The following is a 26,561-nucleotide window of genomic DNA, read 5'->3' on the forward strand; positions in this document are numbered from 1 at the left end:
TGTGGTTTGGTTGCAGTGGTGTATATTCGGCGTCCCGCTGTACTCACTGTTTTGCTCAAACTTGGTTTACTTTTTCCATGGCTGCTTTGTATTGCTGGTGTTCCGGTACAATGGATGACTGTGTCCGGCCCTCGTTCGTGCTTCTCTTATTCCTCCCGATCCCTTCCGACTGCCGCTCCGTAGGTGTAAGAGCCGGCACTCCGCGCTGGACTTTGTTTGCACGTGTGGTTGGAGACTCGTGCTTCTATGTCCAAGTCCTGTGTGGGTGCGCGTCTCGGGATTTAGGTGGGCACTGGAGGTATCACCGCAAGTATAACTGACATTCGTCAGGGGGTCTTTTTGCATCAAACGCATTTCGGGGTGTTAATACCCCTTCCTCAGTGGTAATGACTCCCCCTTGTAGCTTTCCTTATAAAGCCATTCCCGCTGTGCAACTTCGTCTTTTTCCACAAAACCTGGTTTGGATTCCAAGTGGCTATTTAATTAAACGTCCATATGCTGGGACTTTTAGTTCTAGCAGTAAGCAGGTCACACGCTTTCCACGTCACCTCTTACTTATAAATACATTATTTCCTTTAGAATATCCCCTTCCCTGCACGATCTGGTAGATAAATAACCGGTTTAGAAATCGGGACTGCCTCCTGGAGGCAGTCCCGATTTCTAAACCGGTTATTTATCTACCAGATCGTGCAGGGAAGGGGATATTCTAAAGCAGGCATGTCCAAACTGCGGCCCTCCAGCTGTTGCAAAACTACAACTCCCAGCATGCCTGAATAGCTTACAGCTAGTTTAGTTTTGCAACAGCTGGAGGGCCGCAGTTTGGACATGCCTGTTCTAAAGGAAATAATGTATTTATAAGTAAGAGGTGACGTGGAAAGCGTGTGACCTGCTTACTGCTAGAACTACAAGTCCCAGCAAAACAGTGAGTACAGCGGGACGCCGCATATACACCACTGCAACCAAACCACAAACTGATACCCTCTGAATGTAAGAGGTCTGAACTGGGAGATCGTATATCTGAAGGAGATTGCATTCGGTGCACTTTATCCACAGATTTTGTTAATACTATAAGACTTCTTTAACGCTAACCATCTTCGTGGCATCATATTGATTTTAGAGTTAAATATCCGGATTTTATATTGCATGTTACATGTGTTATTTTAGATATTGTATCCATTTTATGTAATATATTTAAAGTGTCAACTTTAATAAACTTTGTGGTCTCATAGAAGTGAGTGCCCAGTATTCCTTACTTTTATTTTCATGTTCTTTAGAGGAAGGGTGATTCCTCTATTACTGTGAGCACCTCCACCAGAGATTTTGTCAGCCCTGTGCGCCACATATTATCTATGTCTGTTTTTTCTCCAGTATTGAGATCCTCTGCTGGAGTATTGAGATCCATCTGTGAGATCAAATCTTCAGGTATGATGCATGGTTTTTGTGTAATTCAGTTTCTATCTCAATGTGAAACTGGTGTTTGCACAATGACTGAGCTTAGCACCTGCTTCCTGAATGCTATGCCAAGATGAAATAACTCAAGATTAATGGGTTTATCAGTACACAATGAAAATTCTACATAAAAATTAGCATTTTGTATTTGTGAACGTCATTGGTGGTGGCAATATTAAATACAGGGATTAGGTTTCATGGAAACAATCTAAATCAACCTTGAACTATTTCTGTCACATAAAAGGCATAATAGCATGTGTCAAAAATGTAAAATAATAACTTCTCCGTAGGGATAGATTCCCATTAGCAGAAAGGCACGCTGTTACAGGGGTTTTCCCACTAACAATACGTCCCATTCAGATAGTCCTGCTGCTGGTACCATGGTTCACAAGAATGGACGTCCCACAGTGCCCCATTAGAACAGAGTGGTGTGGATGTGCGATCACTGCTACATACACTTCTATGGGACTGCCAGAGATAGCAGGATCACTGTACTCGGTAGTCCCATGGAAGTGAATAGAGCAGTGGTGAGAATCCTCATGGGACACTGAGAGACTCCCTTTCCCAGCAGAAGGACCACCCGTGATCAGACACTTCTATCCCGTCCTGTGGATAAGTATCGATAGTGGGAAATCATTTCAGAAAAGAGAATTCAGAGCAGGACTGGAATCTGAAAGGCCTGTCTAGCTTAGTTGGGTCAACCCTAATAATTAGTCCACTGGCTCCCAGGTAGTCTGCTGTGTTCATGAAGATTATTGGAGTTTCCTGTCATGTGGGCCCAACATTCCTTAAATAATGTAGGTATACAAAGTCCACAGAGAAGTTATCGCAATTAATCAGCCCAAACCTCCGCCTTCCCTGTAGATTAGGTTATTGTGATGATAAAATCATCAGAGGAAGGAATGAGCAGCGTCTGATGTCTGCTGAGCTGGTTTCCATTTTGGAAACATAAAATGTTTGAGTGGAAAATCCAGTATTGGAACTTGCTGTGTATTTCTCCCTTACATGAGACTAGGAAGTCATAGAATAGCTGTTTTTGCTGCACCATCTGAAAGTTTATTGTGACACTTAGGCCTGATGCACACAACAGTATTTTTTCACGGTCCGCAAAAACGGGGTCCGTAGGTCCGTGATCGTTTTTTCGTCCGTGGGTCTTCCTTGATTTTTGGAGGATCCACGGACATGAAAAAAAAAGTCGTTTTGGTGTCCGCCTGGCCGCGCGGAGCCAAACGGATCCGTCCTGAATTACAATGCAAGTCAATGGGGACGGATTCGTTTGACGTTGACACAATATGGTGCAATTGCAAACGGATCCGTCCCCCATTGACTTTTAATGTAAAGTCAGGAGTCCCTTTTATACCATCGGATCAGAGTTAACTCGTTGGTGGCCAGTGGGCCCTCTCCCCTCCCTCCCCCTCCTAATTAAAATCTCCCCCCCTATCATTGGTGGCAGTGGAGAGTACCGATCGGAGTCCCAGTTTAATCGCTGGGGCTCCGATCGGTAACCATGGCAACCGGGACGCTACTGCAGTCCCGGTTGCCATGGTTACTTAGCAATTTGTAGAAGCATCATACTTACCTGCGAGCTGCGATGTCTGTGTCCGGCCGGGAGCTCCTCCTACTGGTAAGTGACAGATCATTAGGCAATGCACCGCACAGACCTGTCACTTACCAGTAGGAGGAGCTCCCGGCCGGACACAGACATCGCAGCTCGCAGGTAAGTATAATGCTTCTACAAATTGCTAAGTAACCATCGCAACCGGGACTGCAGTAGCGTCCTGGTTGCCATGGTTACCGATCGGAGCCCCAGCGATTAAACTGGGACTCCGATCGGTACTCTCCACTGCCACCAATGATAGGGGGGGAGATTTTAATTAGGAGGGGGAGGGAGGGGAGAGGGCCCACTGGCCACCAACGAGTTAACTACAGGGGAGGGAGGGGGGGGGCCACTGGCTACCAATGAGTTAACTACAGGGGAGGGGGGGCTGACTACCAACAAGTTAACTACAGGGGAGGGAGGGGGGGGCTGGCCACCAACGAGTTAACTACAGGGGGGGGGGGTCTGCAGCAGGGGGCAGTCATGTACACAGTTCTTTTAGTATATTCTAACCTGAAGCGTCCCCATCACTATGGGAACACCTCTGTGTTAGAATATACTGTCGGATCTGAGTTTTCACAAAGTGAAAACTCAGCTCTGAAAAAGCTTTTATGCAGACGGATCTTCGGATCTGTCTGTATGAAAGTAACCTACGGCCACGGATGCCAATCTTGTGTGCATCCGTGTTCTTTCACAGACCCATTGACTTGAATGGGTCTGTGAACCGTTGTCCGTCAAAAAAATAGGACAGGTCCTATTTTTTTGACGGACAGGATACACGGATCACGGTCTCGGCTGCAAAACGGTGCATTTTCCGATTTTTCCACGGACGAAAAAAAAAAATAAGAAAAACGGCACAACGGCCACGGATGCACACAACGGTCGTGTGCATGAGGCCTTATACTAATGAAATATTTCTGGATGTTACTAAGGTTTTGGCACTTTAAAAGGGGTTGTCCAGTAAATATATGTCCGATTTGTAAAGGCAGGGAATGCTTTAAAATAATAAAGTAACCAACCACCATGCAGCTGATCACATGCCATCCAACCAGCCAATCAGTGCAGGACAGAAAGTATACAGAGAGCAACGGAACGCAGCAGTGGTGGCATTAGAAAGGTGAATATTGGCTACTTGATTATTTATCAACCTTGCTATCCTTGCCATTAGAAAAAAAACAGGATTTAATGGATGACTCTGCACTTTGGCATGGAGTGACAGGCCACTAATATTTATCCAATTTGCTTATTAAAATGGATAGAAGCTGAATATAACAAAGACATTTTAGCTAAGAAACTGCACCTGTACCTGTTCGGATGTAAATTATATAGCGTGAACCAGCTGTTTGATGGATTCATTTCTTTAACATGGAATATACGTCTAGGATTTCCATTAGAGCATGAGATGCATATAAGATAATAGCATATCACTTAGTAGGCGTACAAGCTCTGGTATACCCGCCAATTCTGAAACTAAATGGGCAGCAACGCTGATTCAGCACTGTGTGCCATTCACTGTTTTCCGAGGTGTAATGATGCCCTGGTCACCAGCTGTACAGGAAACTGTAGCACAGGGTCATCTAACATGCAAACCCTTCATCCTTCAGATCGGTGGGGGGGGGGGCCAGTGGTCACAGTTCTAGCTATATGTCATCACTGTGTCACACGAGAAGAACCCTTAAATTTTTCAGATGAGCACTGAGGTTCAACAATTTATATTACTTCAGATGATGATACATACCCCCAGGTACTCTGTAGTCAGAAGCTTTTCCCCACTTAGTTCTCCAGCCTGAGGTTGAACAACCTCATCTTTGTCAAGGTCAGCCTCCAGAACATCATCTTCTTCCTGAATAAAAAGAAAAACATTACAGACTATAGAAGAACAGAAAGAAAATGCGAGAAGTATCACAGCATAACAAGAGCTTTAAAATGTTGGGAGAAATATACAGTACTGTGCAAAAGTTTTTGACGGGTGTGGAAAATTGCTTTCAAACATAGAAGTGTTAATGGCTTCAATTTAAATGTATTCTGCAGCAGGACAATGACCGCAAACATACCGCCAATGTCATTAACGGGCATCTGTCAGCATATTTTTGTACCATTGACACTGTCTGACCTGTTAAATGTGCACTTGGCGGCTGAAGACATCTGTGTTGGTCTCATGTTCATATGTGTCCAAATTGGTAATAAAAATAGTATTTTAATATATGCAAATGAGCATCTAGGAGCAACAGGGACTTTGCAGTTACTCCGAGGGGCTCAGCTTTCTCTGCCATTACTGTGCCCTCTCCACTTTGACAGATCCAGACAGTGAAAACGTTATCATACTTGGCCCTTTCAAAGTTTATCTGTCTCGGATTACATGAAGAGACAAAAGGATTTGAGCAAGCCTACATGTACAGAAGATCTGTGTGCGTTCTCCAAGATGTTTGGAACAAACTTCTGGCCGAGTTCCTTCAGCTACACTGCCTAATGGGAAATAGTCTCAGATCCACTTCTTGTTACATCAGAGGTTCAGGCTGAAGCCTTTATGTTTTGTTTGCGTCTGCGGTTTAACTCAATAAAGAGGACCTGTAACCTCTTCTGTCATGTGCTTTAGTAACAATTTAATTATCTATTTTTTGTGAACTTTTTATTGGTAACATTTTTGGGTAGATATGGCTTTTCATCGCTTTTAATTTCATTTTTGGGAAGTGAGGTGGTCAACAAAATGCGCAGTTCTGCCAGTGTTTTATATTTTTCTTTGTTTGGGTTCTCTAGGTGGTTTAAATGTTAATTTTGTTCTTTGGGTTGATAAGATTATGATTTATTATTTTTTGCACCAAAAACTAATTTGTATTTTGTTTTACCATATGCTAAAAACCATAACTTTTTTTGTTGACAGAGCTGTGTGAACAAAGGTTGGACTATATTTTTTCTGGCAGAGTGAAAATACTCCCCTTGACATTTTTGAGAAGTATTTTAGCCAAGAAGGGTTATCAAATAAGAAGCTTAACTCTGGCATAGAAAGCTCCACTCTGCTAAAAGCCTTGCAGGGTACAGGATCTAGCAGAGAGGAGCGAGCAGGCACAGACGGGACCTCTGCATAGCACATCACTGCTTCTGCCTGTACCTGCTCCATTAGCCCCTGGTATATACACAATACTGCAGAGCCATGGTCGTCATGTGATTTACCCATATGACTACTGAATTGGCTGTCCCCGGGTGCATTCTCTTCTATGCAGGGGATGAACATTAATAGAATGTGTTCAGCTAATGTGCAGATACAGAATTCCGCAGTTTGTATCTGCACATGCGCTTCACGTGTTCAGTCATCACTTAGCGCCTATGCAGTACGGGATATGTCCAGGAACGGCCGAAACAGTGGCTAAATCATATGACCGCCACCATCTTGTGCACTATAAATGCGGGTAACATGGCTCTGCAGTGTTTACATAACCCATTTTTTACAATCACTTTAAACTTTTTTTTACCCTGAACACTAAAATGCTTTTACTGTGTTGGATTAATATTATTCTGGCAGACAATCATACAAGATTCATATACAGTCCTGATCAAAAGTTTAAGGCCACATGAAAAATGGCAAAAAATCTTATTTTACATTGTTGGATCTCAACAAGGTTCCAAGTAGAGCTTCAACATGCAACAAGAAGAGATGAGAGAGAGACAAAACATTTTTTGAGCATTCAATTAATTGAAAATAACGATTAAACTGAAACAGGCAGTTTTTCAGCTGATCCAAATTTTAGGACCACATGCCTTTAAAAGTCCAAATCTGTGCAAAGAAGTGGATTCATTGTCATTTTCTGTCAGGTAGTCACACGTTGTGATGGCAAAGGAAAAAAAACTCTCCCTTTTTAAAGTGGTCGGGTTGTTGAACTGCATAAGCAGGGTCTCTCACAGCACACCATCGCTGCTGAGGTAGGGACGCAGTAAGACAGTCATTTGGAATTTCTTAAATGACCCTGAGGGTTATGGAACAAAAAGTCAAGTGGAAGACCCCAAAAAATTTCATCAGCACTGAGCCGGAGGATCCAATTGGCTGTCCATCAAGACACTGGACGATCCTCGACCCAAATTAAGGCCCTTACTGGTGCTGACTGCAGCCCCATAACCATCAGACGGCATCTGAGACTGAAGGGCTTCAAAAACAAAAAAACGTCTTCAAAGACCTAGTCTCCTTGAACGCCACAGAACTGCTCGTTTGGACTTTGCAAGAGAGCACCAAACATGGGACATTCAAAAGGTGGAAGAAAGTTTTATTCTCTGATGAGAAAAAAATGTAACCTTGATGGTTTCCAACGTTACTGGCATGACAAGCAGATCCCACCTGAGATTTCTATGCACCACAGTGGAGGAGGCGCCATAATGGTCTGGGGTGCTTTTTCCTTCAGTGGAACAATGGAGCTTCAGGAAGTGCAGGGGCGTCAAACAGCCATTGGCTATGTCCAGATGTTGCAGAGAGAATTCCTCATGACTGAGGACCCTCGTCTGTGTGGTAACTACTGGGTTTTTCAACAGGACAACGCTACAGTACACAGTGCCCGCAGGACAAGGGACTTTTTCCAGGAGAATAACATCACTCTTTTGGCCCATCCTGCGTGTTCCCCTGATCTAAATCCAATTGAGAACCTTTGGGGATGGATGGGAAGGGAAGTTTACAAAAACGGACAACAGTTCCAGACAGTAGATGGCCTTCGTGCGGCCGTCTTCACCACTTGGAGAAATGTTCCCACTCACCTCATGGAAACGCTTGCATCAAGCATGCCGAAACGAATTTTGGAAGTGATAAACAATAACAGCGGAGCTACTCATTACTGAGTTTATGTTTGGAAATTGGATTTCTGTTTTGGGGGGTTTTTTTTTTTTTTTGGAGGTGTGGTCCTAAACTTTTGATCAGCTGAAAAAAAGCCTGTTTCAGTTTATTTAGTTGTTTTCATTAAATTGAATGCTCAAAAAAATGTTTTGTCTCACTCCCATTTATTCTTGCGGCATGTTGAAGCTCTACTTGGAACCTTGTTAAGATCCAGCCATGCTAAATATGATTTGTTGCCATTTTTTAGACTGATTGCTCGAAATTCTGCCAGTTCTTGCGACTGATAGATCTCCACAAATCAGCAAAAGTTAAGCTATGATTGCAATGGCAGGTAAGGAGGCTCTGATTCCACAGGCATGTTTGGGAAGAGGTTTCCTAAGGGGATCAAGGTTCCTCCTGGCAATGAATGAAGAGGAGCAAAGAACAGAACTCTTTCCGTGCCTGTGAAAAGGAGAAGCTGGAACAGTCCCCTGCAGATCTCTGGGATAGTGATTGGTTGATGCAGCTTTGTAAGTCAGTTGAGGGGGGGGGGGGGGCACAGTTTAAAATGCTCTGAGCTCTAGAGGAGAGAGCACCAGGGTCCTGTGTGCTGGAAGGGAAGGTTTATGAAAAAGGAATACTTCCCAAAAGAGCAGACAAGCCTTCCTATCCGAGGTCAGCATGTTGTATGTGATGGTGCCCAGGGGTAGAGAGGACAGCATACAGTGGCAGCAAGCTGAAGTAAGTAACCGCTGGGGGCTGAATTTATTTTGGGGTTTGGTCTAGCAAATGTATTTATTCTAGGGACAGGTCAGACATCTGTATTTATTCTGGGGACTGGTCTGGAATTCGAATATATACTGTACTCTAAAGTCTGTATTTATTCTAGGGTCTGCACTTTATGGCTAGGGCATACATGTAAACGTTTCCCCATGGAAAAACAGTATACAGGTCCCTTGCTCTCTTCTATAACTCATCAAAGAGCACTCCCCTTATGTCTGCTTAACAGAGCGTGTGTGCCCTGTGCAAATAGCTGCAATCCGCAAGATATGTTCCACACTGCAAAAAACATAGAACATGTTTTGTTTTTCTGTGGAGTGGAGGCACGGACCGCAATCCCACGAAAGCACTTCCATGGGTTTCCAATCAGTGTCTCCACTCCGCAAAAGATAGGTGAAGGGGAAAGGGACAAGTCAACCCCCTGCACAGTATTCTGAGCTAAGAAGAGGTCTCCCTACTTCTTCCCTCCCTTCTGCCCATCATGCAGTTTCATGAACACCGAGCGAGAAACTGCAGCTACACCCCCCTTCTCCCCACTAATTGCTCACTTCAACTCATTTTAACTTGGGGAAACATCACTACAAAGGCCATTGAATAGCTGCAGCGGTGAACATTACCTAAAGCTGGCTTTTTTTTTTTACTCGTTTTATTGAACGAATTATCAGAAAAGTTCAGAGAACATCAGTATACATGGAGGTCGATAAGACATTGTCACGGAAGGTGTACAGAAAACTAAAAGACACAAAATGAAGATCCGACTGACTGGATCCAAAACTAAGGAACCAAAGGGAAAGCCCTGCAACAGACCTGGCTCTCTCCCTAACTGCTCAGCCTATGCAAAAATCTCAATGGTAGATGATCGCATATCCTCGTTCCTCAACTGTATAACACCTGAACACCCTATAATAGTGAGGGGACACGACCACTGGCTCCCTACACTTGATACGGAGGGAGTCAGGGTCACCTGGGATCCAGCAAACAGGAAAACACAAATGAATGAAAAAAACTTATCTGTAGAAGACTCAGTAGTAGCATCCAGCATGCACACACTCCAGGAAGTTGTATAAACCGCAAAGTGATGCAGTATGGGAAGGGATTTAAAGGGATGCAATCAGTGCAACTACATGACAGCTGAGAGAGGCTAACGAGATGAGAAAACGAAAGCAAAATACAAAGGAACCTCAAGCAGGAGGTTCTGAAGAATGTCTGACAGAGGTTCTCAGATGTCTGGTGGTGACAGACATTCATGAACATAAACAGCACCATATACATACCATTATCAATAAAGGTGAGATGACAATTCACGTTTGTGAAACATGTACAAATCAATCATATTTGACATAACACATGTGTGTGGTGGGCAGATATCCATATTATCCTAGCACTACATTGAGATTATCAGAAAATCTAGGAGCCGAGTACATAGTTTGCATAGATAACAGTTTCCCCATACTCTACCAAATTTCTGGGGACAACCTCGGTTTTTTTAATACAATATTCTCGTAGGATACCACATTATTCACTAGTATCTTCCATTGGTTGAGAGAAGAGTGTCTCTCACCCATCCAACGGATCGCAATTGCTTTCCGTGCGAGAAACAGTGTCTCTCTCAAGAAGATTCTAACATAGTGGGAATATACCTCTTCATCAACTATACCAAACAGGCATATTTGTGGAGTTAGTGGTACTGGGTGGTGTGCGAGTATAGAGAGAAAGCTTGTAACATCAGACCAGAAGGTTTGTATGAATGGACACTCCTATATAAGATGCACCTATGACACCTAGAGTGTGACAGTCTGCCCATCTTTTGTAACCGGACGGGAGAGAGATAGCTTTGGTGGATAATACATATCTGTATAAATGTATTGTTAATGGATGGGGAAACCAGTGCAGAAGATTCCAATACATCGGCCTAAAGCAGGATTACACGCTGGGGACTGGAAGGGGTGTTGACTGAAGCCTTGGTGCTGAAACGGAGCAGTCAGGAATAGAGGAGATTTTTTACATTATGTACAGCACTGTTTAGGACCTAACTAAAATTGGGTTTGGGGCTGGAAAACTCCTATAAAGGGGTTATCTGGTAATTAAATATCAGATCAGTGGGGGTCAGAGGGACCCCCAATGATCAGATGTTAAAATAGGTTAGGTGCTCAGTGAGTGCCGCGGCCTCTTTCTAGGCCATGTGACGTCACCGTACATCAGTCATAGAATGGGGCTGAGCTGTAATACCAGGCACAGCCACTATACTATGTACAGCGTTCTGCATGGTAAGCTGCTGGGAGTCCACAGCGGCAGCTCCCTAAAGCAGCTAAACTGCCAGGATAGGGTTTCATTATAGTTTACCGGATAACCCCTTTAAGGACCTATAATCTGTCATAGTGGAACAAGATCCTGTTACATATGTTAGCTGTAATATAATCAATATATTCCATATATAGTAATATTAGTTTGTGATGGCTTTGTTTGAAATTCATTTTTGTGGTGCAGAGAAGCTAAATTACAGAAATTGTGTCACTGTACCGTACACAACACGATTCCTCAGGCTCCATTCACACGTCCGCAAAATGGGTCCGCATCCTTTCGGCAATTTTGCGGAAAGGGTGCGGACCCATTCATTCTCTATGGGGATGGAATGTGCGGTCCGCATCCACATTTGCGGATCCGCACTTCCGCATCCGTGCTTCCGTTTCCGCAAAAAAATAGAACATGTCCTATTCTTGTCCGCAATTGCGGACAAGAACAGGCATATTCTATTATGTCGGCAATGTGCGGTCCGGCCACCAGAGAGGCTGGCACTTTCTCCTATAGTGTGCAAGCACGGCCACAGCTGCTGGATTACAGGGTGGTTGTATCCATGGAAACAAGCAGTGTATTATGCAATGTAAAAATTAATCCAGCGAGCAAAGGAAGCAATATGAATAATAACAACACATTAGTAAGTGCCTTGTATTAACTTTTTCTACATAATAAATGCCAATTGCTGAAGTGAGACCATCTCTTTAACTGCTCGTTTACATATGAATTAAAGTACTTTTTCTCCAAAATGAAGCAACAGATCACTGAGTGAAAGCTATAATTACATTGAGTTTAACTAGTCCTACCAGGCATTGTGCCTGGTTTAACAACGGATTTCCTGGTGACAGGCTCCATTTTAAGGGAATTTGTCTCCAGTTCAATGCCAGCATAAACTAGCGAGACAGACCCTGATGAAAACACGGGTCACCTATTGAACTGACCCAGTTGTTTTGCCAGAATCACTATCAAGCATTTCCAATGCAAGAAGAGCTCAGGAGTCCGCTCGATACAGTGAATACGCTCGGGAGTCCTCATAATCATGAGGTCCTAGCCCCCCTCCCCTGAGGCTGACTGCCATCAGTGGCAGAGGAGTGCTGCCAGCTCACGAATATGGGGACAGATGTTCTCCTGCATTGTATTGAGCAGACTTGGCTTGTGCTGGAACTACTCAATAGTGATTTTAGCAAAACGACCGGGTCCGTTCAAGTAGGTGCCCCACTGTTTTAATCACCAGTTTATTCTGCCTATAGATAGAGCAGCATAAAGCAGCTACAGATTCCCCGATATTATTTTTGGAAAGACTTTATATCACAATGTTTTTTGTTTTTTTTTCATCTCAATTTGACTCGGATTCAGCACCAAAAGCCACCAGGCAGCTGAATGAAACTGCCTGCCATTGTCCTCAGAGGCTGTGGTTTATTGCCATGACCGTGCCAAGAAGGAGCTTATCCACCAGGCCAAATTCAGCTGACAAAAAACTCCTTGTTAACAGTATCTAAATTACTTTTAGTAAATTCCAAGATAACAGAGACGCATCCCCTGTTCAAAGCCCTAAACTATCAACTCTTCTTAACCCTTAGGATAGCGGAGGTTTTTGCGTTTTCATTTTTCTTCCCTATTTTCTGTGAGCCATAACTTCTTTATATTTACGGTCACATAGCTCTATGAGGGCTTATTTATTGAGGGACAGGTTGTGCTTTCCAATGCCACCATTAATTATGGCATAAAATGTAGTGGGAAGCGGGAAAAAAAATCCAAATGGGGTGGAATTGGAAAAAAAAACGCAATTCCTCCACATTTTACAGCGTTTCTTTTACGGCAAAACTGACCCATGCCCTTCATTCTCTGGGTCAGTGAGATTACAACGATACCCCATATGTGTATTTTTTTTTATGTCTAAATAGTGTAAAAATTTATTTAAACTTTGATTAAAAAAATATTTTTACATCCTCATATTCTGACCCCCATAACTTTTTTATACTTATGTCTACTGAGCTGTTTAGGGGCTCATTTTTTGCATAACAATCTGTCGTTTTTATTGATACCTTTTTGGAGTATACTTGACTTTTTCATGTCATTTTATTACATTTTTTGGGGTAAGGGAAGAAATGAAAAAAATGGCAAATTGGCCATTTTGGCCCTTTTTTCCGTTACGCCATTTGCCGTATTTGAATTTTGTTTTTATATTTTAATAGTATAGATGGCCGTTTTCGGTCACGATGATACCTATGATGTTTATATTTATTGGTATTTAGGTATTTATTTTTTAATTATATGGAAAGGGGATGATTTAAACTTTTATTTTTTTATATATTTTTTAACTTTTTTTTGTTTTGTGATCATTTTGAAGCTCTTATATGAACCTATAAATAATGTTTTTTAAATTCAGATTTTCTTCTATCAGGGATTTTTTTTATTGACATTAAAAGCCTTATCCTGACCTGCCACCTGGTCGCCAAAATAAGAATTGCAGCATGAATACTATCAGTCTCTTCGCTACCAGCGCCGTACATGTACGGCGCTGGTAGCGAAGGGGTTAAACTCTAATCAACTCTAATTCCGACTTCACATGTGACATATCTGTCGGCTGAACCCTTGTTCATCCAATAGCTATCTCGTCCAATCCCCTCATACCCATGGATGGTTGGTGTGGACAAGTGTGAATGGGAAGCAGGAAAAAGCCGCCGTCAGACATCTGACAGCGGCTTATCTCCCCAGGAACAAAATGATCTAGCATTTGAACTCCAACTTCCCAATTCTCATCACCCCCAACATCTGGAGGCCCCCCATTAGGTCACTAAAATTCCTAGATTCAGCTGACAAATTATCAAATGTGTATGGCACACTTAAAGGGGTTTTGCCACTTCATCAAATATTTATTATGCAGAGAACGTTTCCATGGTTACGACTACCCTGCAGTCTAGCAGCAAGGCTGAGCTTGTATACTATAGAAAAAATGACCAGCTTACGTCCAGTGGTCCCGGCCACCAGAGAGGGTGGCATTTTTTCCTATAGTGTGCAAGCACGAGCACCACCGATGGATTGCAGGGTGGTCGTAACCATGGAACAAGCAGTGTATAATGTGATGGAAAAATGAACCAAGCCAGAAAAGGAAGCAATATGGACAATCACACTACATTAGTAAGTGCCTTGTAGTAACCTTCTCTACATGATAAATGGATGCAGACAGCACACACATAACATTCTTGTGCTGTCCACATTTTTTTTGCGGCCCCATAGAAATAAATGTAATCCGAAAATACGTTAGTGTGCATGAGGCCTCAGTGTGTATACATATGTACATAGCTTTCAGGCACTGTTAGTTGACTGGGGGCGGTCTCACTTCAGCAAATGGCATTTATCATGTAGAGGAAGTTAATACAAGGCACTTACTAATGTATTGTTATTATCCATATTGCCTTCTTTGCTGGCTTGATACATTTTTCCATCACTTTATACACAGCTCGTTTCCATGGTTACGACCACCCTGCAATCCATCGGTGGTGCTCGTGCTTGCACACTACAAGAAAAAATGCCAGCCTCCCTGGCGGCCGGGACCACGGGAGTGCACATACTTTTTTCTATAGTATACAAACACAGCCATGCTGCTGGACTGCAGGGTGGTCGTAACCATGGAAACTTTCTATACAAAACCCCTTTAAGTGTCCCTGTTAATCAGAGCAACTAGTGTTTAACTTTCACTTTCCCCCGCCGATCTGAAATTGTTCACCTATCCTGAGGATAGGTCATCGATGTAAATGACTTGGACAACCCCTTTAAATAGTGATACCAATATCGATGCCACTTGTCTACATCAAGCACTGTGATTAGGGATAAGGAACGACCATCTGGATGTAAAAATGTGCAGGAGAACACTCACCTCTTCATCTTCCACTTCTTCATCATCATCAGACTCTGCAGCTTCATCAAATTTCTCTTCTGGCACAAAATAATTTGCAATATGATCAGACTTTTGTTTTTTAATAGAATCCTCTTATCTACATTGACAATGACACTGTATATATTTTTAGCAGTATCCATGCATGCCTTCCAATCACCCTAGATTCAGCAGGACAGTCCTCAAATTTCAGCCTCTGTCTTGCGGTCATGAAACAGCTGCAGGCATGTACCAACTTCAACTGCATGCGCTGTTCTCATCCTGCTCCACCATTCCCTTGCTGCCTGTGGTTCAGCGCAGACAGGCGCAATACAGCAACATCACTGCGCCTGCTGTACCAAGTCTCAGACCACAGAACAGAGCAGTCCTGATCTAAGCCGCTCATCGTGAGATAGGTGAGAATTCAAACTAAGTGGGAATCACTGTGTGTGGGGACACCTAAGAAGGCCTCATACTGGGGGGGGCACTTATGGGGTCATTAATCTGTGTGTGAGTGGTATTCAAGGGAACTTTCTGTTGTGAGGGGCACTTCGGGGCATTATACTGTGTGGGGAGGAACTGGGGGGATTCAAAGGGGAACTAAGAGGACATTCCTACAATGTTGACACAGTAAAGGGGTATTCGTACTATGTGTGGAGCATTACTACTGTGTGATCGCACAAAGGATACTGGGGGGGATTTGGCATGGATAGATTGGTGCTGGACAGAGTTGGGGGCTTCGTCTTATTGTTAAAATATCCACTGTGCTGTGCATGCTGCTGATATGCTACCATTACACCCATCCTCAAAAAGCCTTCACTTGACCCATCTTCCTTGTCCAGTTATCGCCCCATATCACTTCTTCCGTATGCCTCAAAGCTACTTGAACAACATGTCCATTCAGAACTGTCCTCCCACCTCTCCTCCTGCTCCCTGTTTGACCGCCTACAGTCTGGCTTCCGAACCCACCACTCGACCGAGACTGCCCTTACCAAAGTCACCAATGACCTACTGACAGCCAAAACCAAGAAACAATACTCTGTCCTACTTCTCCTTGACCTGTCCTCTGCCTTCGACACTGTTGACCACTCCCTTCTGTTGCAAACTCTCTCATCTCTTGGCATCACTGACCTGGCCCTCTCCTGGATCACATCATACCTCACAGACCGGATGTTCAGCGTCTCCCACTCCCGCACCACCTCCTCGTCTCATTCCCTCTCTGTTGGTGTCCTGCAAGGCTCTGTCCTAGGACCCCTGCTCTTCTCGATCTACACTTTTGGCCTGGGACAGCTCATAGAGTCCCATGGCTTTCATTATCACTCCTACGCTGACGACACACAAATCTACCTCTCTGGTCCAGACATCACCACCTTACTATCAAGAATCCCACAATGTCTATCTTCTATATCATCCTTCTTCGCCTCTCGCTTTCTTAAACTTAACATGGATAAGACAGAATTCATAATCTTTCCCCCATCTTGTTCAACCCCCCCCCAACAGACCTATCTATCACGGTCAATGGCTGCACACTCTCCCCAGTCAACGAAGCCCGCTGCCTTGGAGTGACCTTAGATTCTGCCCTTTCCTTCCGACCGCACATCCAAGCCCTTTCCACCACCTGCCGCCTCCAACTCAAAAACATCTCCCGCATCCGTGCTTTCCTTAACTTTGAATCTGCGAAAATGCTTGTACATGCCCTCATTATCTCCCGCCTAGACTACTGCAACATTCTCCTCTGTGGCCTTCCATCTAGCACTCTCGCACCCCTCCAATCTATCCTCAACTCTGCTGCCTGACTAATCCACCTCTCATCCTATTACTCCTCTGCCAATCCCTTCACTGGCTCCCCATTGCCCAACGAATTCACTTCAAAGTACTAACAAATACATACAAGGCCGTCCATAACCTGTCCCCTCCCTACATCTCTGAGCTACTTTCCCGATACACCCCCACACGCACTCTCCGATCCTCACAAGACCTCCTTCTGTCCTCTCCTCTTATCGCCTCTTCCCACAATCTGCTCCAAGTTTTCTCCCGTGCATCCCCCATACTCTGGAACTCGCTACCCCAAAATATCAGACTCTCACCTACAGTGGAATCCTTCAAAAGAAACCTGAAAACCCACCTCTTCAGACAAGCCTACAACCAGTGACCCTGCTGCCTCTATACCGCCATGACCAACTTAACCCGCACCTACTGTGTCCTTCTCCCATACCATGTAGATTGTAAGCCCTCCCGGGCAGGGCCCTCTCTCCTTCTGTACCAGTTTGTAACTCGTCTTGTTTATGATTAGTGCAATTGTCTGTATTATGAATGTGCACCCCTTATCATATGAACAGCGCTATGGAATGAATGGCGCTTTAATAATAAATAATAATAATAATAATATTGTCCCTCCTTAGGCTTCTCAAAAGTTGGGAGTTATGTCTATATACCATGCCTATTCCACTATAACAGTAACGTTTTCTTCATGCAACAAATACCTGTGAGTCCACTGAAGAATGCCATACATACCCGAGTTGAGCTGCCGTATGATAAACTCAATCTGACGATTCATATCTTGGTTTCCTTCCTTGATAAAACATCGCAGGACCTCCTGCATCCCCTAGAAAAGGAACATAAGATATACGAAAAGACTAAATTCTGTAACACCGTAGACACTCTCAATAAAGCTGGATGTGTGTTCTCCAACTGATGACATAAAATGTGGATACCGTTGTAAATGCACACATCAACGCATATTTTTGGCTTTTGCAAAAAAGGCAAAATCTGTGCGTGAAATAACATGATGATTCTTTTTCCACATGTAGAAGACAACATGTCATATGCATGTGAACACACCAAGCATCTGAGAGTTCGGCCATCAGTTTAACGTGTACAGGAAGCTCCCGACTCTCCCCCAACAAATGATGTCAGGGGAGAGAAGAATAGGGCAAATTAACTATTTTCATCTGATCCTTTTGTTCTCTTGGGAGAAAGCCACGGCCAGAAACTTCTTGCAGCGACTTTTCTCCCCGAACGTGGATCTGTATTGGGGAATCAGGAAAAAAAAAAAGTTGTCGGCCAAATAATCATTTTGGCCACCAGCTATTGAATGTGTATGGCCGTCTTTACAGTTCTGAGCTGCAGTCAGAATAATGCAGGCTTCAGAGCTCACACTTGCTATTTCCTTACTATGCAAAGTGTAATCTTTCCACTAGACACCGCATTACAATTATACTAGCTCAGGTCAAGGCCCCTTTACATGGCCTGACTGACTTGGCAATTATCAGGAACAAACCATTTGTTCCTCCAATTGCTTGTTGCCATACAGCCTCACGGTTTCTGGGCAGCAGACTGCTTTCACCTGATGATATGGCATTTGCTTGTTTATTCGGTAACTGGAGGCGCCTTTGCACACAGCAATTATCAGGAAGGAGCATTCCTATAAACCAGAGATGCTCAACCTGCGACCCTGCAGCTGTTGTAAAACTACAACTCCCATAATTCCCTGCTGTAGGCTGTCTGGGAATGCTGGGAGTTGTAGTTTTGCAACAGCTGGAGGGCCGCAGGTTGAGCATCCCCGCTATAAACAATCCTTCCTGATAATTACCCCAATTGCAGGCCTGTGTAAATATAAGGCTTATTAATTGCTTCTATCAGCAAACACCACTAGTTGTAAATGGAGAGAGCTGTGCAAGCGCAGCCACCTCTCCATTTACAGCGGCCGTGAGACAGGGCCTCGTTTTTAAAATGGGTGTGGATGGGACCCGCACGTATTTGACACTTAGGGAGATACTCCTTTAATGTAGACTACAATGTTGTGCAGAATAAACCTACGTATAAACTAGAAGAACATCTTCTTTACCTTATAATTATCTAATGGCAGAGCAATCATTTCACTTGGCCATGAACCAGTACATCATGTTCTATACTGAATCTTACATCTGTTTTGCAGGTACAGTACACTGTGCATGTACTTCAAATATGTCATCACAAATATAAACCGCTCTGGTTCACCAGCAACATGGTCACTACAGTATTTGTGCTTTCAGCATGGCGGGTGGCCAGAAACACTGCCGAGTAGAGAAAAGAAGAAGGAGCCAACTGATCAGGCGGGGATGAAACATCTCTGTGACACACCCCATCACTGCTACTGGTGGGAAAACATCTCTTAGAGGTTAAAAAAAGAAATCAATGAATATTCTGGATATCTGTCATGTTGTATCCCTCATTGGGAAAAGGAAAGGAATTTCATAGTCCGTACTCAGATGAATGTGATCAGTCTGGAGTTTTGCTCAGTGATTCACTCCCCATCGAATCCACATCACAATTGAAAAGGGAAAACCGTTGTTCTGTATTATATTCTAAACTCATGACCACCGTTTTTAACAAGTTTTTTTTGTTAATTTCATTATTTTTTTAATCATATCTTTTTCTTACCATTTCAAAAATGGTCTTTTTTTTTTAAACACAAAAACATCAAGTTTCTTCACAGCCGTAACCCCCTTCTCCGCACCCCCATCGTCTGTAGTAGTTTAAAGGGATTCTGTCACCTCCCCTAACCCAAAAAACGATTTTAAAGCAGCCATGAAGCACAGCTTACCTGGATTAGGCTGTGCTCTTTTATCTTGTAATTCGTCCAGCAGTTTCTGCAAAAAACGACTTTTATTGATATGCAAATGTCCTGAAGGTGCCCAGAGGGGCGTTTTGTTCTTCTTAGAGAGCCCAGTACCGCCCCTCTTACAGTGCCCAGCCCGCCTTCCTTGCACTGTCTAACCGCCCCCAGCCTGCCACAGCCTCTCCTCCCTCTCCCTCACGCCGAACGAACTCTCGCACAGGCGCAGTACCCACTGAGGGCTGCGCCTGTGCGATCAGCAGGAGACTGAGGGCAGGAGCTTCATCCTCGTCACTGGGCATGCGCCGAGCCCAGTGACGTCCGATGCTCGCTCTTCCCTCAGTCAGCAGGGAAGAGCGAGCATCGGACGTCACTGGGCTCGGCGCATGCCCAGTGACGAAGATGAAGCTGCTGCCCTCAGTCTCCTGCTGATCGCACAGGCGCAGCCCTCAGTGGGTACTGCGCCTGTGCGAGAGTTCGTTCGGCATGAGGGAGGGGGGAGGAGAGGGAGGAGAGGCTGTGGCAGGCTGGGGGCGGCGGTTAGACAGTGCAAGGAAGGCGGGCTGGGCACTGTAAGAGGGGCGGTACTGGGCTCTCTAAGAAGAACAAAACGCCCCTCTGGGCACCTTCAGGACACATTTGCATATCAATAAAAGTAGTTTTTTGGAGTAACTGCTGGACGGATTACAAGATAAAAGAGCACAGCCTAATCCAGGTAAGCTGTGCTTCATGGCTGCTTTAAAATCGTTTTTTGGGTTAGGGGAGGTGACAGAATCCCTTTAAGGGAAGCCAAAGCCCCTTTGGTACAGTGTTGCAAGCGAAAGAGGTACCAATGCCATATTCTTGCTAATACAGAAAGTACGGCAAGTATCTACATGGCATATTGTCCTATTCCTAAACATAGGCTACAGAACAACATGCTGATTGTACAATAATAATCTACAGGGCTGTTCACATGGGTGTATAAAATATACAAGTGAAAGTCTCCATGCATTGTTCAAGTGCGTTAGGGCGGGTTCACATTACTTTTTATGCCTCCTAGAAAGAAAAAAGGAAACAAAAACGCAGCACACCACGCTCTTGTATCCTGCACAGTCCTTCCAAGTACTAATTCCCTAGACTTCAACCCAATTGAGCATCTGTGGGACCACTTTGATCATCAACCCCTTTAACCTCACGGATGTGTTCAGTCATTGCGATATCTTACCATGGCTCTAGCTTCTTCTCTTATTGAGGGGACTGCAAGGATGCTGTAGAGAGCTCCATTTACATAAGGTCGAATCTACAGAGTAAAAAAGAAGTGCGTGATAGCCATCATTTATATTATACACAAGGAAGAAGGTCTAATCACAGCATCTCTAAGGCCGGGTTCACACATAAGTGTACCTGATAAGCGCTGTTTACAAGTGTGCTTATCGGGCGTTTACATACGTGCGAGGAAACAAGCAAACGCCCATTGTCGCTAGGTCTATGTGCGGGAACGTGCAACAATGCGCTCCAAAGAAGCTCCTGTAAGTCTTGGGGCGTAGGGCGTTTTACAGCGCGTTCGTACACGCTGTAAAACGCTCAGGTGAGAACCATGCCCATAGGGAAGCATTGGTTTTTGCCTGTTGAGCGTTTTACAGCTCAGGTGTGAACCCAGCCTAAATCTACTGGTATGGAGAACATGCTGCCTGCCCACCAGTTTCCCAGTCATCAAATCACACAGGCAGGTTCTAGTGCAGTTTGTGCAAAATCCAGAAGTGGATTTAAAATGAATCAGAAATTATACTTATTCCTGCTGCATCCACTTCTGGCTTTGACTCAAAATACTGAATCAAAAACTGCATGCATAGCTCAGAAGACAAAGCATGGCTTTATAAAATAAAATAAAATGCACATGTGGCATGCAAGGACAATGATGTGTTACAGCAAACAAGTGTATTATCACTAACAATATTACCAATGTGGCCACCAGTGGTGAAACAGTAATTCTTTATATGCTATAGCACACACCTCTACTACTATGGGACCTGAGTTACCCTACATCGACATAGACAAACACTGGGCAAATAAAGTATAAAACATATAGTTCACTAAAACCATACATATAGAATGGGCATATATTGTAGAAGACACAAACCTCATGGTTCTCATGGCCTAGCAGATCAGAAAGCACTCTGAGAACAAGGCTAGCACTTTTACTGCACATCTTCTTCCCTGTGACAAATTGCAATAAGAGCATTAAGCAAAATCCTTTTCACCAGTGTTTAATATCTCCAAAAGAAACCACAAAGCTGCAGAAAAAGGAAACCTTTAGGACAAAGTTGCTACGCATTCACACACCTGCGCTGCGTAAGCAGAGGTTCATGAGCAGGGCTACAGAATACTCCACTGTGTAGTCAGAGAGACGATCCGTGTCCTTGAGCTCTTGGACAAGCCACAAGATGAGGCCATCTTTTATCATGGCCGATTGCATCGGGCGTCTGGAACAGAAATCAGTAGATCCACTTAGTATTTCTAGCTTTTCATAATCTGATAATGTCAATCTAACCCCTCTGTTTTGGAATAGTGAAATCTCATTAGACATGCAACAAACTGTAAACTGGTAACTCTGTGCCCATTGGTGCCAGACCGCCAGTACCAGTACACATCACAAGCAGCCTGGATTCAGTAGGACAGTCATAGATTAGGCCCTGTTCACTAAATTTTACATACTGTTAGTATTGAGGTTTTTTTTCAAGGACCAGGCCAAATTTTGGAAGTCTGACCAGTGTCACTTTATGTTGTAATAACTTTGGAACGCTTTTACTTATCCAAGCCATTCTGAGACTGTTTTCTCATGACACATTGTACTTCATAGCAGTGGTAAATGTAAGTCCATATCTTTTAACTTTAATTTATAAAAAAAAATCCAAAATGTAGCAATTTTAAAAATTTGATATTCTCTGCTTTTAAGAAAGAAGTTATTACTCAACATTCCCCATATGTATACTTTATGCTGGCATCTTTTTGTGAATGTTATTTTATTTTTAGGGCATTAGAAGCTTAGAAACCCCCTTATAAGTGACCCCATTCTGGAAACTACAGACCACAATTTTTTTTTTCAAGGGGTGTAGTGAGGACTTTGACCCAACAGACATTTCATAGAATTTAGAAACACTGTCCCAAATCTTTCATTTTCACAAGGGATAACAGGAGGAAAAATCACCCCTCAATTTGTTACCCATTTTCTCATGAATACGGAAACACCCCATATATGGCCGTAAACTGCTGAATGGGTGCAACACAGAGCTCAGAATAGAAGGAGCACCATTTGGCTTTTGGAGGGCAGATTTTGCTGAAATGTTTTTTTGGGTGCCATGTCACATTTGAAGACACCATGAGGTACCCCTACAGTGGAAACTCCCAAAAAGTGGCCCCATTTTGGAAACTACACTCCCCAAGAAATTTTTGAATGGGTCTACAGAGCATTTTGACCTCACAGTTGTTTTGCAAAACAGATAGTGCAAAAAAGTTGCCATTTTTCCACAGCTATGCCATTTCAGTGCCCAATATCTTTTGCCCATCGTGTGCCAGTATGAAAATTCAGTCCTCTTATTATGTTGTGCTTCCTGGTTTTAGAAACACCCTACATATTTTGCCTGGATGTATGAGGGGGCTCAAGATTAAAAGAGCGCCATACTCATTTTGAGGCCCAAGGCAGTAATTTACACTGATTGTGCTGACAACTGTAAAGGTTCTGGGGTGAAATAAATGGAATCCCCTTTTAGAAACCATTTTAAGACCTGTCACCACATGCCTATTTTACCAGCTACATGCATTTCTAATGTAATAATTCTGGAACGCCTATTATGGCTCTATGTTGCGCCATTCCTTTATTTGTTCTACAAGAAGTTTATGAAATAATTGCTAGCAGTCTGCAGTAAGGGTACAGAGGGGTGGTAACCGGTCAGGGGGGTGTACCTGCACAGTCTGACTCTATCCAGTCAGTGTTGCCATTGTCAGACAATGTAGGGACCCCCCCCCCCCCCCCACCACCATCTGGTTACCACCCCTCTATACCCTTACAGCAGACTGCTAGTAATTCATTCACAATATCTAGTAGAAATATGGCACAACATAGAGCCATAAAAATAAATGCTCCAGAATTGTTATTACATGGGGAATGTATGTAGCTATTAAAACAGGCACGTCAGGAGTGGCGATAGGTCCTCCTTGAGCGGTAGAGGGATCATTTTGACATCACAAGTATTTTGCAGAAATTAATGTGCAGTGAACAGTGCAAAGGGAAAATTGCAAGATTTTCACAGATATGGCATTTCAGCGCCCATTATGCAGCCATCTGAGACACACCACACCTTTTAAATTGTTAGGCAGGTTCTGCTAGGTACGGAAATTAAATGTGGACGTAAGCTGTTGTTTCGGTACGCTGTAGGAAAGACCACCTTTTGGCTTTTGAAGTGCAGATTGGTTTAAGAGCACCATGTTGGTTTTTGAACAGCCTCTGGGGTACCAGTATAGACATTTTTGGACAACCATAGTTTTTTTTTCTCTTTTAAAACTCAGAGAAAACTTGAAGCTTGAAAGATTGAAAACTCTAAATAGCACACGGTTACCGGAGAGCTCTCCACTGAGTGAAGCAGGCTCAGGCAGGAGCCACTCTGCTAGGCTAAATCCTTGCACAGTGCATTGATAGGTGTTGCGCCAGAATTTAGCCAAGGTCAGGTGGCACAGGTAGGAGCAGCGATCCGTCGCTGCAGTCCGATTCACCAGTACAGTGGCATCCATATGCAGGTACACCACTGACATGTCAGAGTTGTGCAAATGTGCTGATTCTAAAGCACTTAGGAAAGTTCAGGTGCCTATTTCTTTAGTAAAAAGGAAAGATCCATTAATAAAGTATATTCGATTTTTTTTTTATAAAGTTGTTTAAAAAAGTTTAGCTACTCTTTAAATATAGGACACTTATACATCCCTGGCCTTAGATTCTCATTTTGTATACCCAACTCTGTGTCACGGTCCCCTTGCATACGGTTTCCAAACGTACTCTCGGTGCTACTAAATTTATCAGTGTGGTTAATCCTATCCCATTCTTTCTGGGCCACTCCAATGAAAGGAAGAAACGCGACTATCCATACAATAGTGACTTTGTCATTGTTACAACGTAACAGAATGACTAGTGTTTGTACTATCCCCTATCCATCCGCGTACTCCCAACATTTTAGTACCCCTGACTATGGGGTGCAGCAATTTATATTACAAGTGTATAATGGCTGCCAGCAGCTTGGATAAAAGTGTTGCTTCTGGGTAATGTGATTAGATAGGCTAGATTTCCTATGTCTCTAAGAGACACATTTAACTGATGCCTTTAAACACTGGTTCTTCCATTATCAATACTTATGCCTGGCGACTCAGCCTGTTGTAGTTTTTCACAAAATAGCCAATGTTGTAGCCACATTGTAATATATCTTCAACTGCACACCTAGATGAATTTCTCTCACAAGTAGGGGCCGTCTCCTTTCTGTAGAATCTGCCAGCACGGTACTGTTGGGACGTCCTTTCACTTCCCACTATGTTTGTTTACAGCTCCGGAGCTCACAGAACAGATAAGGACGGAGAGATCACACTTCCAGAAAAGCAGGACGCTTCTGTTATCTTCAGAAGTAGTGTAGTAGAAACTTTTTATCAGTCTCAGTATCTCAGCTACCGTAGCTCTGACACGTCCCCACTTCGTGTGAGCCGTCTTCTGAGTCTCTGTTACCAGGGACAGATCTTGCCTGACAACAGGCAGTGGACTGCAACTTACATGGAAGTGAGACCTCTAGTGGCCATGACTTTACTTCTTTTTTCGTATTTTTTAAACAAAGTGATTTGGAAATTTACTAGTTAAACCATTCTCTATTAAATGAAGTGAGATTGTATGAAAGTACAGGGACTCTTTCACTTTAACGAATCCATCTAAAGACAGTACTGCTGCACACAGATCAGACCTCTGTGGGAGTGATCGAGCTGACCTTCGACCCTTGGCCTACTGGTGTGGGTTCCATTCACACCATGTAGGCTACACTTTTTTCTCTGCCCCCCACATTAGCTATTTTATACTAATAGCCCGTCCTTACCTTCTCTTCCATATTGACACAGTATTCGATCTTCAGATCTGAAAACAACTATGTATACTCAGTCTTCCACTTCACATAGCCTGCATGTATCCCTTTCAAGCGGCGATTAAATAAAGAGATGCTCGCAGGCCCGACAGTTAAAACCCAACTAGTATCAGAAGTAAAACGTTATTTCCAAACAAGCTGCAGTCTCTGGTTAGCATACAAAGCCCACCATATATCAGCAGTTCTTTCATAAAGGTAGCTTCTCCTGTAAAAGTGTAAAGGCTCCTTTACAGCGGATCATCGCTAACAAGTACTCATAGGAGCGCCTGTTAGCGATGATCCGCTGGTGTAAAGGTACCAACCATTACCCAATGAACAAGCAAAAAGCTCTTTACATTGGGACTGGATCTTTCATGCAGTCACTTAAATAATTGCTTGTCGTCAGCAGATCGTGCGGTTCAGGCCTCATGCACACGACCGTTGTCCTGGTCCGCATCCGAGCCGAAGTTTTGGCGGCTCGGGTGCGGACCCATTCACTTCAATGGGGCTGCAAAAGATGCGGACAGCATTTCTACAATGGGCCGCCTTTTCCGTTCCATAAATTGCGGAAGGCACACGGGCGGCTTCAGTGTTTTGTGGATCCGTAATTTGCGGACAGCAAAAAACGGAACGGTCGTGTGCATGAGGCCTCAAACTGCACTCTGCCTCTGGAAAACAATGATTCTGTAAGGCATGAGTGTTCGCTGCTCCCCATATTGTGGAGGTGATCGCTGCATGTAAATACAGTGGCTTTCTTCACTGATAAGCAGGTGATTGTCGGGAATATTTCCTTCCTTCCTGCTCAGTTTTTCTTTTCTGGCACCGATTCCCGTCCTAGGGGCTCAATAGCAGAAAAGAACTGATCAGTTTTATCCCCATGCATTCTCAATGGAGAGAAATCCGTTCAGGATGCATTAGGATGTCTTCAGTTTAGTCACTGAACTGGCGTTTTGGACGGAGGAAATACTGCAGCATGCTGCGGTATTATCTCAGTCCAAAATTCCAGATCAGTTGCCGGATTGAAATGCCGGATCCGATCCGTGAAAAAA

The 26,561-nt window shown here is 43.7% G+C and overlaps 1 protein-coding gene across 3 annotated transcripts in view; it reads right to left on the minus strand.

The window, feature by feature from the left end:
* Positions 1-26,561, minus strand: part of ARMC9 (armadillo repeat containing 9) — a 128,358-nt gene that overhangs the window by 12,304 nt on the left and 89,493 nt on the right. For all 3 annotated transcript variants that reach the window (XM_044290107.1, XM_044290106.1, XM_044290108.1), the window contains 6 exons: positions 21,713-21,852; positions 21,510-21,586; positions 20,595-20,669; positions 17,305-17,395; positions 14,794-14,852; positions 4,785-4,889 (listed from right to left, as the gene is read on the minus strand). In XM_044290107.1, the coding sequence (XP_044146042.1) occupies positions 4,785-4,889; positions 14,794-14,852; positions 17,305-17,395; positions 20,595-20,669; positions 21,510-21,586; positions 21,713-21,852 (547 nt within the window). The remainder of the gene's footprint in view (positions 1-4,784; positions 4,890-14,793; positions 14,853-17,304; positions 17,396-20,594; positions 20,670-21,509; positions 21,587-21,712; positions 21,853-26,561) is intronic.

This window comes from Bufo gargarizans, chromosome 4 (assembly GCF_014858855.1).
Source record: "Bufo gargarizans isolate SCDJY-AF-19 chromosome 4, ASM1485885v1, whole genome shotgun sequence".
Classification (NCBI taxonomy): domain Eukaryota; kingdom Metazoa; phylum Chordata; class Amphibia; order Anura; family Bufonidae; genus Bufo; species Bufo gargarizans.